General features: G+C 41.7%; 1 protein-coding gene across 2 annotated transcripts; it reads left to right on the top strand.

Annotated features, from left to right (window-relative positions):
• Positions 1-6,651: 6,651 nt before the first annotated feature.
• LOC110528907 (receptor expression-enhancing protein 6) lies at positions 6,652-11,140 on the top strand. 2 transcript variants are annotated; one of them, XM_021611091.2, is made up of 6 exons: positions 6,652-6,839; positions 6,932-7,082; positions 9,283-9,376; positions 9,509-9,647; positions 9,730-9,898; positions 10,247-11,140. In XM_021611091.2, the coding sequence occupies exons 2-6, from the start codon at positions 6,965-6,967 to the stop codon at positions 10,282-10,284; spliced, it is 558 nt and encodes a 185-aa protein (XP_021466766.2). In that variant the 5' UTR covers positions 6,652-6,839; positions 6,932-6,964; the 3' UTR covers positions 10,285-11,140. The 2 variants fall into 2 exon arrangements, with proteins under 2 accessions (XP_021466766.2, XP_021466767.2); XM_021611092.2 differs by having other exon boundaries at positions 6,652-7,082.
• Positions 11,141-15,385: the final 4,245 nt, after the last annotated feature.

The raw sequence follows: 15,385 nt of genomic DNA on the forward strand, positions 1-15,385 counted from the left end.
CTCATGTCATCATAAATACCAGTTGAACTTGCAACAGCTTTGATAGACACGCTGTCTCCCAGATGAACTGACTTAGATTCATCAGCTTGATTCAGGACACGTTGTGCAGATGACTCTGAAATTGAAACAGAAAAATGTAGCTTTGATTCGTCTTAATAATCCAGATAAAAGCATTTAAAATATTTTCCATGTACAAGCCCATTAAAACCTGTTAAAACCAGTCAACCACAGTGAAAGATGCAAAGAGTTTCTCACCTTGAGTCAGGAACCCCAGTATGATCAGCAGTGGTAGCAGTGATGTCATCTTCATCATCATCTGTGGCTCTGAGAAGACAACAGACTGGACCCAATGCTGCTAACACTGTAGTCTTAGTGTCAGGACAGATATAATTCATGAAATATGAAACTCTCAGGGCTATAAACACTCCCAGAGCACTGAAGAGTGAGTTGCCAATGCAAAGAACCTGCTCTATGAAAATGCCCTACCTTAGGACAGATGATAAAACTGTTAATGCAATGACATAAACACAATAATCTTTAACATGGAAGGAAATAGCTTACCTAAATCTGTGGAAGGCCTGTAATTGACCATAGAATTTAGTTACATGTAAGTGTATTCATTCAATACTACTGTATTGCTTTTCCATACGGGCTATTCTATTGTATTCTAGTCTAGTGTGTATTCTCTGTTATTATTAAGTTAGTAAATAAATGATAAAATCAATTTGTGTAGTACTGAATATTCAGAAGGGCTAGGGTTCTTGCGGATCCAAGGATTAAGTAACGTTCAGAATGAGACTGATGAGGTAGCAATTAAAAATGGACTGTTATTGATGTAAGAGATATCATATATCTTTTGAGTTTAATTCGGGAGATGGTATCTCGTTAAACAACTTCTTCCGTGGTGCCCCAAATTCTTAATGAGTTAATTGTTACCTGATTGATTTAAATCTAGTAACAATTAAACATAGTTAGTTGATAAAATAAATAACAGTCATCAGATTAATGATAGTCACGTCACGACAAGTGTCTAGGGTTTACCGAGAATGGTGCGACAAACAAAAATCCTCCAGTCAGAAGCAGTCCTGTGGGCGAAAACAGCTCATTGATGAGCGGTTAAAGGAGAATGTCAATAATTGTGCAAGATAACAGGCGGGCCACAAACAGGCAAAATCAAACAAAGAGTAAAAAACAAACAAGAAGTGGCTCCAGTGGGCACAGGATCACCAACATTGGACGATTGAGAAGTGGAAAAACATTACCTGGTCCGACGAATCCCGGTTCCTGCTGCGTAATGCTAATGGCAGAGTCAAGACTTGGAGTAAGCAGCATGAGTCCATGGTCCCATCCTGCCTGGTGTCAAAGGTACAGGCGGAGGTGTCATATTTTCCTGGCACACGTTAGGTCCTTTGATACCAATTGACAAACGTTTCCATGCCCCCAATGAATTCAGGCTGTTCTGGAAGCAAAGGGGGGTCCGACACGGTACTAGATGGGTGTACCTAATAAACTGTCCACTGAATGTATGATTTACTTGCTGTCTAGCAGCAGCTGCTTCTCTCCTATTTGTCTGTTTGTGTCTCTGTCCAGCTCGGACTGTCAAAAACATATTTAGACAAGTTTTTTGGGGGGTAAATCCATTGTACATAGGCTACGTTGACTGAAACGTGTGCATAATTGATTTGACGGACAGACAAACGTTTAAGGCTGTAGGGTACACTCCCTGGACCTGGTTTGCAGAGTAAATGTAGTTGCTAGTCTGTTGGTTTTAGAGGTTAGAGCGGATCAGTATATTTAGAATCTCACACTCCTGTTCCATGTTTCACATTATACATGGTTACACTAGATATTTCTGTGTCTTATTTGCATATATTACCTTTTAATTTGAATGTTAGCATTTGAATTGAGTTTCCCGCGACACCTTTGTGTTTATTCATCCAACATCCCGCTTTAACACACACACACACACACACACACACACACACACACACACACACACACACACAAAAGATGAATCATGATATGAAGATGATTTGACATATGCATTACCAGTCAAACGTTTGGACACACCTACTCATTCAAGGCTTTATTTGTACTATTTTCTACATTGTAGAATAATAGTGAAGACATCAAAACTATGACATGGAATCATGTAGTCACCAAAAAAAAAAGTGTTTATATTTGATGAAGTAGCCACCCTTTGCCTGGATGACAGCTTTGCACACTCTTGGCATTCTCTCAACCAGCTTCACCTGGAATACTTTTCCAACAGTCTTGAAGGAGTTCCCACACATGCTGAGCACTTGTTGGCTGCTTTTCCTTCACTCTGCAGTCCAACTCATCCCAAACCATCTCAATTGGGATGAGATCGGGTGATTGTGGAGGCCAGGTCATCTGATGCAGCACTCCATCACTCTCCTTCTTGTTCAAATAGCCCTTACACAGCCTGGAGGTGTGATGAAAAACAAATAATAATCCCACAAGTGCAAACCAGATGGGATGGCGGATCGGTGCAGAATGCTGTGGTAGCCATGCTGGTTAAGTGTGCCTTTAAGTCTAAATAAATCACAGACAGTGTCACCAGCAAAGCACCCCACACCATAACACCTCCTCCATGCTTCACTATGGGAACTACACATGCGGGGATCATCCATTCACCTACTCTGCGTCTCACAAAGACATGGCGGTTGGAACCAAAATCTCAAATTTGGACTCAAAAGACAGATTTCCACCGGTCTAATGTCCATTGCTCGTGTTTCTTGGCCCAATCAAGTCTCTTCCTCTTATTGGTGTCCTTTAGTAGTGGTTTCTTTGCAGCAATTTGACCAAGAAGGCCTGATTCACACAGTCTCCTCTGAACAGTTGATGTTGAGACATGTCTGTTACTCGAACTCTGTGAAGCATTTATTTGGGCTGCAACTCTGGGTCTTCCTTTCTGTAACGGTCCTCATGAGAGCCAGTTTCATCATAGCTCTTGATAGTTTTTGCAACTGCACTTGAAGAAACTTTCAAAGTTCTTGAAATGTTCTGTATTGACTGACCTTCATATCTTAAAGTAATGATGTACTGTCATTTCTGTTTGCCTTAATTTGGACTTGGTATTTTACCAAATAGGGCTCTCTTCTGTATTCCACCCCTACCTTGGCACAACAAAACTGATTGGCTCAAACGCATTAAGAAAGAAAGAAATTCCATCAATGAAATTTGTGGATTGAAATGCATTCCAGGTGGCTACCTCATGAAGCTGGTTGAGAGAATTCCAAGAATGTGCAAAGCAGACGCTTATCCAGAGCAACTTAGTTAGTGCATTCATCTTAAGATAGCTAGGTGGAACAGGAATAGTAAGTACACCTTTCCTCAATAAAGTAGTTATCAGCAAAGTCAGAGCTAGATTTGTACAAATATCATTCCCAAGACATGCTAACCTCTCACCATTACAATAACAGGGGAAGTTAGCATCTTTTTTTCACGATTAATTCAGGACTATCCGTAATCATGGTAGTGTCAACATTAAGTGTTTAGAAACATTCTATTCTTATTTACAATAAATGGAACTCCAAAATGGGACTACATTATTTACCATTCATTTCTATTTGGCACAAAATAATGCATGTACAAAAAGTGCTGTAATTTCTAAACAGTTCCCCCGATATGGATGAGAATACCCTCAAAGCTGACAGTCTGCACTTTAACCTCATAGTCATTGTATCATTTTACTGTCCCAATACGTTTGGAGCTCACTCTGTGTATGCTGTGAAATGAGCGGACTCTCCACTGACTTACTCAATTATAAATCCACCCTTTAGGCCCTTCCTTGTTCAACCTACCTCTGCACTAACTGCACTATTTGTGTATGTACACTGAACTGGAAAGTCTTTGTGTAGTAGGGTCTCTCTATTCTCATCTTATTATCTTGAATAAATCAAACTGGAACTTGGGTACATAGAATAGGTAATGCACCGTCTGTACTCCGTTGTTCACACGTTTCCACAACTGGAGTCAGTTACACCATGCCTTTCTCAGTTCTTTAGGAAACTCATTTAGTTAGCCAAGTTAGCTAACTCATTGATCCTACTTTATGGAATACCCCCTGTCAGAGGAATCTGGCAATTCTATTATCAATCAATGTAACTACCAGTGAGAAAGGATATCAAGGCTGGAGTGGAATAGCCCTGCACTAAGACGTTGATATGCCCAGTTGATCTGTGCTCAGTACATTTACTGGCATACAGAAAGTTAAATCATCATGTTTTGGTGAACGTTCAAGCTCAGATGAGTCTAAATGGGATGGCTCTTGTGTCCATGCTGGGAGAGTAATGTCTGACTAAACTGACAGACAGAGACTGAGAATGGCAACACATACTCACTGCCCCAGGGACTGTGTGTGTGTGGTGAGTGTTTTGTGTAGTAATGTGGGAACCTGACAAAAGTCTATAAATGCACTCACTTTGCTGAAACCATAGAGGCCAGACTGTGTGTGTTGGGGTGGCTAGCAGAGCATTGCATATCTAACTAATCCCTGTTTCTCCCTCCCTCCCTGGGGCTTTTCTCCCCAGCCAGTTCCCTTACTCTAACCTACTGACATGGAGCCCAACACTCTTTACAGGCAGTTCTGGCTTTAGTTGTAGCCTTGGTCCTGGAGAGCTAGCTACAAATCAAATAAAAACAGAGAAAAAGCAGACAGAGGAAGGTCAATGGTGTGGTAGTGAAGTGGTGGTTTCTATATGGAGGTGAAGTAATGGTTATGGTTGTGTAGAGGAGGTGGTTGTGTGACCTATGCTCCTGTCATGAGTAGCGTTGTCCTGGTGTGGGACTGTCAAACGCTGTGTGAGGATCTCAATTCTGTGTTCAGTGGACCAGTTTTCCATGTCATGACTGTTGCCCCTTGGCACCCGCAGTAGGTGCGAACGACAGCAGTACAGTCTCTGTGCAGTCTGACTGCACAAGGTTTTTTGTATGACTCTAAAATCACTGTGTGAAGAGCTCTGGGGTGCTATAATCTCATGTATCTTCAGCTCTTCACCAGTGATTGTAAGAGTGTACTCGGTACCTGATCTACTGCCACTGAATCTAGATGGTGTTCCAGACTGAAGGGTTTTTACATTATAGATGAGGAGTTTAGGAGCCTGTCCAGGTTTCAGCAGGTACCAGCTCATGCCATCACCAATACCGGTTGAACTTGCAACAGCACTGATATAAACACTCTCCCAGACGAACAGACATTGGTTTATCATCTTGATTCCGGTTTATCATCTTGATTCCGGTTTATCATCTTGATTCCGGTTTATCATCTTGATTCCGGTTTATCATCTTGATTCCGGTTTATCATCTTGATTCCGGTTTATCATCTTGATTCCGGTTTATCATCTTGATTCCGGTTTATCATCTTGATTCCGGTTCATCATCTTGATTCCGGTTTATCATCTTGATTCCGGTTTATCATCTTGATTCCGGTTTATCATCTTGATTCCGGTTTATCATCTTGATTCCGGTTTATCATCTTGATTCCGGTTTATCATCTTGATTCCGGTTTATCATCTTGATTCCGGACACTTTGTGCAGATGACTCTGAAATGGAAACAGTGAATCATTTGCTTTGAGTCGTCACAATAATCCAAATAAGGACATTGGAATCGTGTTCCACGTGCAAACATATAGAAAAGCCCATTAAAACCTGTTAAAACCAGTAGACCACAATGAGATGCTGAGAGTCAGGAGGAACGGCAGCATGATCAGCATCTTCCTCATCTGTGACTCTAAGAAGACTGACTGGACACAACGATGATAACACTGCAGTCTTAGTGTCAGGAGCAGTGAGGCACAACAGCTATGCAAAACACCCCTCTATCGGCAAACACACCTGCTGGGTGTGAAAGAGAGGAGACAGAGCTAACTTTTATATCTGTTATTTTGCTGTTAGCTATGAGTCATTCCATTCTAGGGGTCAATTATAGGAGGATAACTAAATCATGTATTAAAGGGTAGGTTCACCACCAAATAAAAACAAGTGTCAGACATTATATTACATCCAAAGTGTTGTGTCAAGCTGAGCCCAAATGTTATTTGATTTTTGGATGAACCTCCCGCTGGTATACCATCCCTCAAATGTTAATAGCCAGGATCCAACAGACTGCACAAATGAGTAGGCCTACAGGTGATGCCTAGCCCAACAGGAGCCTTACTAACTACTGTACAGTGATGACTCTCATATTTGCAGGTTGATGGTGCCCTCTAGTGCTAAAATGGCATCATGCTGAAGTTCAGTTCAGACAGAGAATAAAGTTATTTGTCAAACAGTGGCAGGGTCAGCTGTTTGTAGAATCCAGACTGGCCCTGTAAGCTCTTCTATAGCTTTTTTGACATAAATAACTAGATAGATGTACAATGACTAGGGCCCTGTGTTTTGGACAATCATGTCACATGACCTGTATTTTAACCTTTGTTTAAAGCTTTTTCATCAAACTGTCCCCTTTTCTTTTTATGCCAGATAGTCCAGCACCATCCTCAAACAATTTATTTCATTTTTGGTCTAATTCTTATTTTTGGAAAAAGCTTCAAATAAATGTTCAAATCTAGGTCACATGACATAGTCCAAAATACATGACCCTAGCAATAACAGAAAAGTATAAAAGTCACCACTCACCAGATAATAGGAGCATAATGGTTAACTGGACTTTACTGCCGGCAATAAAAATGGAATTTCATCACCTGTTGCTTCAACTAGTTGGCAACAAAGTCGTTTTCTGATTGGTTGTACCTTAATAAAACTCGTCCCTCTCGCTCGTTGCTTCGCCTGGAATCATATTCCCAACAGTTTGTAGGCGCGCACTAATAATTCGGTGTGTAAATTATTTCATATGTTTAAAGTTTGAACGTTTTTCGCTTGTTAAAAATTGACCGTGACATTTTGGTTGGATTTGTGTTTGTGTAGGCTAAGCATCAACAACACGGCGCCACTACAACAATGTTTGCCCAACTTCATAACCGCTATGAGGCTTTGTTGAATAAAAATAACTTTGTGACAGATCTCCTAGCAACGGTGGAGGAGAAAACTGGGATAAAGAAGAAATATATCGCTTCAGGTAATAGTTTATATTAAATCCACTTGCAATGTAGGACTTTGCCAGTTGCTTGATTTATAATGCTGCTCTGTCAATGTTGAAACATTGTAACTTCACCCGCTAGTCTAGCCGCTAGTTGACACTTTCTCGTTTTGCAACGTTGGCTGGTTTGGCAAGGTCAGCACCTATGACCGTTAATGTGACATGTCAGCAAAACAACTAACTAACCAACCAACCTACCAGCAACCGTTGTAGCTGATAAACGGTAACGGAAACTAGCCCAGTTAGGCCTAACACAAACAAACTACAGAAGACGAACGGTGTCACCAGACCAAATATTGTTTTAACGTGACTTGATGACCATATAGGCCTAGGCTGCCAACAAAATGATTTTTCGACACTCATTTGAAATAGCGAAGGTCAGAGAGGCCTAGACTACAGCCTAGACTACAATCCACTGTTAGTGGTCGATTTTAGCCGCTTCTAATGTCTAGCTAGCAGCTGGTCCCTAGCCAAGGGGTGTATATGTACCTCCTACAGAAATACCAACTGCTATGTTGAGATGGTAGATTTTAAGGTGACCTGCTGTCTTCAGTTGAGTTGGGCTCCTTCAGAGGTTGTGCCTGTCTGTTTGTGCCGTAATGCCTACTCATTCACTGACATTGTTGACATTGACAAGATCTCGAACAGATCTGAGACTAGGCTAGTTCTGTTATGTTGTCCTTTTAGGTGTTATTGACACAAGGTCTGCCAGTACTGATGTTAATGGAACTGTCCCGAGAGCAACAACATACTTTTACATTGGGCAGTGATGGACTTTCTGTTTACTACTGAACTAACTGGACCTAATATGCAAAAAAATAGTGTGTGTGTCAATATACCTTAGAGGTGTGTGCGCCTGTGTCTGGTCAGGTATGAAGTGAAATTCTCTATTGCCTATGAGCGTTCAGGAGCTTAGAGGAGAAGTTTCCGGTAGGCTATACTATGTAGTTTAGCTCTTCTGGAGAAGGAACCCCAGCCCATTAGTCTTCCATCAACGTCAGAGAGGGACTGTCTGCACTACCGCTGCCTGTGGAGGGACTCTGATCACATCACCACCATTCAGACGTTGTCAACTGGGCAACCTAAGCTGTTGGGTGGAGGAAGGGGAAGGCACTGGCTAGTCACTAAATTAATGATGCCTAGGACTATTGTCATGTCCAAACTAGGGCTCAGGGAAATTCCCAAGGTTGACAGGTCTGCCTATGTAACCCTCTTTACTCTGCTACTTGGCGTGGCTTTACTCTGCGGCTTGGCTTTACTCTGCGACTTGGCTACTTCAAGCAGCATGGCAATGAAGGACTCTTATAGCAAGGTATTCAAACAGCCTCTCTTCTGTTTTTCCTGTTATGGGGAATGGGTTTTTGATGTCTGTAGCGTCCCGGTCCGTATGTGGGGAGTGGCAGCATGTTTGTGGATGACCAACACTGGATCCACTCCAAATCAGGAATTTAACAAAACACCATTGACACATTTGAGTTTAATTTCAATGTGCCCCTTCGTTGCTTTTCCAAATCATAGTTTTGTGACCATATATAGCCTTCTGCCCATAACTGACACTGGTCATCAGTCTTAAAGATCATGAGGTGTATTGATTTTTGGTTAGATTGGTGTATTGTACTATAACTGATGTGACAACCTGCAGAGGAAAAGCCTGGTGCCATAGGTCTAAATGATTTCCCTATGCAAACAGGCGCTAAACCAAACAAAAGCCGTTTTCCTGCTTGCTAGGGTTACAATAGCAGGCAGCAGCTGCTTGTCTCCTTATCTCTGTCCAGCTCTAAAACTCAGATTGAGCCTAGTTTTTTTTACATGGGAATCCATTGTTCGTTGACTGAAATGTTTGAAGTGTTCATTTGACAGACCGTGACGTTCACGGCTGTAGGTTAATGTAGTTGCTAGTTTGTTGGTTTAGGTTAGAGTGGACCAGTATCTGTGGAATCTCACTTCTGTTCCATGGTTCATATTCCACATGGTTACACTAGGTGTCTTATGTACATCAACGTTGAATTTGTCAATGTCAGCGTTTTAATTGTTTCACATGACGCCTTGTCCTGTTTATTCATCCAACATCCTGCTCATTCATCCAACATCCTGCTCTAACACACAGATGTTTCATTATATGAAGATTTGAAATGTTTCCAGATTGACTGATATCTGGTATGAATCTCTCTGTCTCTAGGTGTGCTCTCTCTGATCAGTTTGTATCTGTTGTTTGGCTATGGAGCCTCTCTCCTCTGTAACCTGATTGGCTTTGTCTACCCAGCGTACCTCTCGTAAGTAGCACCTCAAAACATATCTAAGAAGTGGTGTTGTGATGCTCACATCATATGCTCCAGGTGAAGGGTTAAACATTATTTATTTAAATTATTTATTTCCATTCATCACTTTTCCTGTTGTCCAATCAGAATCAAGGCCATAGAGAGTAAGAAGAAAGAGGATGACACTCAGTGGTTGACCTACTGGGTGGTCTATGGATTCTTCAGTATTGCAGAGGCTTTCTCTGACATCTTCCTCTCCTGGTTCCCCTTCTACTATGCTGGCAAGGTACTTGTGTGTAACATTCAATAAACAGGAGGCCAAAAGAACATCATCATAGAATCTCTCTCTCAATCCCCCTTTCCTACAGTGTTTGTTCCTGGTGTGGTGTATGGCTCCGGTGACGTGGAACGGTTCTGCTATTCTCTACTACCGTGTGGTCCGTCCCGTGTTCCTCAGACACCAGGCCACCCTGGACAGTGTCGTCAACAACCTGAGTGATAAGGCCAAGAACATGGCTGACACTGTCACTAAAGAAGGTGAGGCACAGACACACAAGTTAGATTTATATTGTGGAAATGACATTCCCAGCGCCCGACACCTCAGTTTTCCCCCCCAACATAGCCGAGGCAAATTAATACTGTTAGCGTAATGGTCACCCATGGCTCGTTCAAATGTAAAGTGATTGCACGTTGAGCTAAAAAATTATCTGTGAGAATCTGACTGCTTCAGAAAAGGCATCTGAAGCAGTCGGACTGCTCCGAACTCTAATTCACATGTCAAGTACGATACTTAGTTATCCCGCATCTCAGCAATGTAAATCTAGCTGTACACACATGGTCACCAGAGCTGTCAGTCAAACTAATAACTCATGTTTTTCTCTCCAGCTGTCAACCAGGCCCTCAAGAATGACAAGAACCAGTGACAGACCGATGTATGACCACAAGCCTCAGACACCTCGACTACACTAAACACACAGAACCACATCATGTGTAATGTCCCATGATGAAGGAAGGTAATGGATCCTGTCATGTGATCAGTTGCCGGTGACCACCCTGCAGCAAACAGAAAAGGGAAAAGGCATTTTCTGCTTTCTAGTCTGTCTTTTTAAGTCGCATGTATCAATCTTATGAGATTCCGATAATCCAGGCATTGTAGCATCTGATAATCTGCACAGCATGACTGTTTTTAAAGACTGGTTGGAATGCAACCAGAAGCTTAGGGTAGCCACTACACAATCCATCTGACCTCTAAACAATGTGAATGTCTTCATGTAATCTGTAGCCTACTGCCAGGAAACCCATGTGTGTAGACGTCTGTGAATCAGCGGACTCTCTCTCGACGGAGCCATGTTGACTTCACAAATCCACCCGTAGCCTATTCCCCTTTGACCTACCCCAGCACTAACACACCAGATTCAATAAATCAGATGGTGGGTTAGTGCTGGGCTAGAACAAAAATGTCCCTATATTAATGGATTGGGAAACATGGTACCAGTAGGGCTAATGGAAGTGTCTAGGGAGTAGATGCTAAGGGGTATGTTTGGATGGAGCTGTTCTGAGCTGGGTCATTTCCTACAAGGTAGCCATGTTATTTCAGTCTCTTGTAATTAGTGCATACAGTAGCATGTCTCCACAATGTCTGCAGATCTGTGCCAAAGATGTTTACTCCATCACCCTGCCGGAACAAAATGAATATTTATGTATGTAAACTGAACTGGAAAGTATTTTTGTTTAGCACGGTCTCTTCTCATCATCTTTAATAAATCAAACTGGAACTTGTGTGCCGTTTGTACTTTGTTCACGCTTTTCCTCAACTGGAGTCCGTTACACCGTGCCTTTCTCAGTTCTTTACGAATTCTGAAATATGAATTTATTTCAGACTATTTAGGAAAGATGGCTAACACATTGATCCTACTTTGTCATACACCCTATGTTATCAATTGAACTACCACGGAGAAAGGAAAACCAGCAGTACTGCATATGTCAAGGCTGGAGTGGAATAGCCCTGCACCAAGATGTTGAGTTGACCTGTGCACAGTACATTTACTGGTATACAGGAAGTTAAATCATTCGGGGGGCGTTTTGGTGAACGCTCAGGAGTCTGAATGGGATGGCTCTTGTGTCCATGCTGGGAGTGTCATGTCTGACTAAACTGACAGACTGATAATGGCCACACACACACACTGCCACAGGGACTGTGGTGTTTTCTCTGTTTTGTGTAGTAATGTGGGAACCTGGCAAGTCTAAATGCACTTCCTTTAATCAAACTGTAGAGGCCAGACTGGGGGTGATAGACATGCAATGCTCTGCTAACTCATCCTGTACTCTCTCTCCCTTCCTCCCTGAGGCTTTTCTCCCCAGCTGTTCCCTTACTCTGGAGACTGCCTTTGCTGTCCATGCACACGTGTGTGTGTGTGTGGTCTTGAGATTCCCTGGGGGACTGTGGTGTGTAGGCCTTGCAGTACTCTAATTCACTGACGGAGGGAGACAAACACTCTTTACAGGTAGTACAGGCTTTAGTTCCAGCGCTGGTCCTGGGGAGATACAGATCAAATCACTATTTATTTAAAGTGCATTTAAACATGTCTTAATACACTTTACAATCCAAATTATAATGTAAAACAAATGGCAAAGAAATCAGAAACAAACTGCAGGCATACAGAGTATACATTGACACAACATGAAGTGGCAAGCTAGAGTAGGCTACAGGGAAATACATGGGGTTAAGACAGCAGTAAAACAGGGAGTTCAACAGGGTAGGAGTGACAGCCATGAGAAATGGTGGAGTGATCGCAGGGTAGGACATTGGAGTGGATGGATCGGAGGGGTCTGGTGGGCGGGTCAGTGTGTGGACTGGTGGTTAGATCCTGGCCCATTGCATTTTATGTCTGTATCCTTGCTTCCCTAACTTTCTGCCTCTCTCACCATCCCCCGCTTAGGCTCACAGACTGGTGGCCACCTAAGCGGGGGATGGTGAGAGAGGCAGAAAGTTAGGGAAGCAAGGATAGACATAACATGCTAAAATGTACAGGGTTCAAAGCTTTAGTTCCAGTCCTGGTGACCTGGTCCTGGGGTGCTGCAAACACCACACACTCCATTAGAGGTCGACCGATTATGATTTTTCAACACCGATATCGATTATTGGAGGACCAGAAAAAGCTGATGCCGATTTAAAAAAAATATATATATATTTGAAATAATGACAATTACAACAATACTGAATGAACACTTAATACATCAAAATCAATTTAGCCTCATGATGAAACATGTCAAATTTGGTTTAAATAATGCAAAAACAAAGTTTTGGAGAAGAAAGTAAAAGTGCAATATGTGCCATGTAAGAAAGCTAACGTTTAAGTTCCTTGCTCAGAACATGAGAACATATGAAAGCTGGTTGTTCCTTTTAAGATGAGTCTTCAATATTTCCAGGTAAGAGGTTTTAGGTTATTACAGGAATTATAGGACTATTTCTCTCTATACCATTTGTATTTCATATACCTTTGACTACTGGATGTTCTTATAGGCACTTTAGTATTGCCAGTGTAACAGTATAGCTCCCATCCCTCTCCTCTCCCCTACCTGGGCTCGAACCAGGAACACGTCAACAACAGCCACCCTCAAAGCAGCGTTACCCATGCAGAGCAAGGGGAACAACTACTCCAAGTCTCAGAGCGAGTGACGTTTGAAACGCTATTAGCAGCACCCCGCTAACTAGCTCTCCCTTTCACATCGGTTACACCAGCCTCATCTTGGGAGTTGATAGGCTTGAAGTCATAAACAGCGCAATGCTTGAAGCACAGTGACGTCCTGCTGGCAAAACGCACGAAAGTGCTGTTTGAATGAATGCTTACGAGCCTGCTGGTGCCTACCACCGCTCAGTCAGACTGCTCTATCAAGTCATAGACTTAATTATAACATAACACACAGAAATACGAGCCTTAGGTCATTAATATGGTCAAATCCGGAAACTCATTTAGAAAACAAAACGTTTATTCTTTCAGTGAAATACGGAACCATTCCGGATGGCATCCCTAAGTCTAAATATTGCTGTTACATTGCACAACCTTCAATGTTATGTCATAATTACGTAAAATTCTGGCAAATTAGTTCGCAATGAGCCAGGCGGCCCAAACTGTTGCATATACCCTGACTCTGCATGCAATGAACTCGAGAAGTGACACAATTTCACCTGGTTAATATTGCCTGCTAACCTTTCTTTTACCTAAATATGCAGGTTTAAAAATATATACTTCTGTGTATTGATTTTAAGAAAGGCATTGATGTTTATGGTTAGGGACACATTGGAGCAACGACAGTCCTTTTTCGCGAATGCGCACCGCATCGATTATATGCAACGCAGGACACGCTAGATAAACTAGTAATATCATCAACCATATGTAGTTATAACTAGTGATTATGATTGATTGATTGTTTTTTGTAATGGATGATCTTCATCAGATGACACTCATAGGACATCATGTTACACAATACATGTATGTTTTGTTCGATAATGTGCATATTTATATCCAAAAATCTCAGTTTACATTGGCACCTTACGTGCAGTAATGTTTTGATTCCAAAACATCAAGTGATTTTGCAGAAATACTCATAAGCATAGACAAAATATAAAAGTGCTATTCACAGAATTAAAGATAGACTTCTTCTAAAAATTCAACCGCTGTGTCAGATTTCAAAAAAACTTTACGGAAAAAGCATAATCTGAGAACGGCGCTCAGAACCCAAAACAGCCAGAGGAATATCCGCCATTTTGGAATCAACAAAGTTAGAAACAACACCATAAATATTCACTTACCTTTGATGATCTTCATCAGAAGGCCCTCCCAGGAATCCCAGTTCGACAATAAATGACTGATTTGTTCCATAAAGTTTCATCATTTATGTCCAAATTGCCACTTGTTGTTAGCGTGTTCAGTCCAGTAATCCATCTTCATCCAGACAAAAACTTGGAAAGTTCCATACAGTCCTTTAGAAACATGTCAAACGATGTACGGAATCGATCTTTAGGATGTTTTTAACATAAAACATCAATAATGTTCCAACCGGAGAATGCCTTCAGAAAAGCACTGGAACGAGAGGTAACTCTGTCGGGAGCGCGCGTCATGAGACCAAGGCTCTCTGCCAGACCATTGACTCAAAGAGGTCTCATGAGCCCCTCCTTTATAGTAGAATCCTCAAACCAGTTTCTAAAGACGGTTGACATCTAGTGGAAGCCGTAGGAAGTGCAACTTTATCCATATCTCAATGTGTATTCGGTAGGCCAAGCTTTGAAAAGCTACAAACCTCAGATGTCCCACTTCCTGGGTGAATTTTTCTCAGGTTTTCCCCTGCCATATGAGTTCTGTTATACTCAGAGACATCATTCAAACACTTTTAGAAACGTCAGAGTGTTTTCTATCCAATACTAATAATAATATGCATATATTAGCATCTGGGACAGTGTAGGAGGCAGTTCACTCTGGGCACGCTATTCATCCAAAAGTGAAAATGCTGCCCCCTATCCCAAAAAGGTTAAATAAAGTTGTAAAAAAAATAAATAATAATAAATAAATAAAATCAAAATTGGCAAAATTGGAGTCCAAAAATATAAATTTCCGATTGTTATGAAAACTTGAAATCGGCCCTAATTAATCGGCCATTCCGATTAATCGGTCGACCTCTACACTCCATGCCAATGTCCACTCAGAATGTGATTATTTTAATTTTTTATGCCAAGATGGCATAATAGGATCTACATTTGAAAAAGTTTACTGAACTTTGTGTATGGCTGTGGATGACTGGACCCTACCCAAGCAGTTGGCGCCAAAGGACTATTGGGTAACAGTTGAATGGGCTGTGGTTTAAGCATCAACCTCTTTAGCTGGCACCTGAAAGCCTTTAATAACGATACCCAAATCTGACAGCTGACTTTAATTTGAAACTGTGCCTTTAGCAAATAAAAAAGCAATAGGCCTTTATGGTTAGGTCTGATCATGCAGTAGGCTTAGCGACCATTTTTGTTTAACC

This window comes from Oncorhynchus mykiss, chromosome 7 (assembly GCF_013265735.2).
Source record: "Oncorhynchus mykiss isolate Arlee chromosome 7, USDA_OmykA_1.1, whole genome shotgun sequence".
Taxonomy (NCBI): Eukaryota; Metazoa; Chordata; class Actinopteri; order Salmoniformes; family Salmonidae; genus Oncorhynchus; species Oncorhynchus mykiss.

Excerpts from the sequence above, each read along its gene's own strand:
- LOC110528907 (XM_021611092.2), top strand. The coding sequence starts at position 6,965 with ATGTTTGCCCAACTTCATAACCGCTATGAGGCTTTGTTGAATAAAAAT. Across the intron at positions 7,083-9,282 it reads GAAGAAATATATCGCTTCAG|GTGTGCTCTCTCTGATCAGT; the intron begins GTAATAGTTTAT and ends CTCTGTCTCTAG. Across the intron at positions 9,899-10,246 it reads TGACACTGTCACTAAAGAAG|CTGTCAACCAGGCCCTCAAG; the intron begins GTGAGGCACAGA and ends TTTTCTCTCCAG.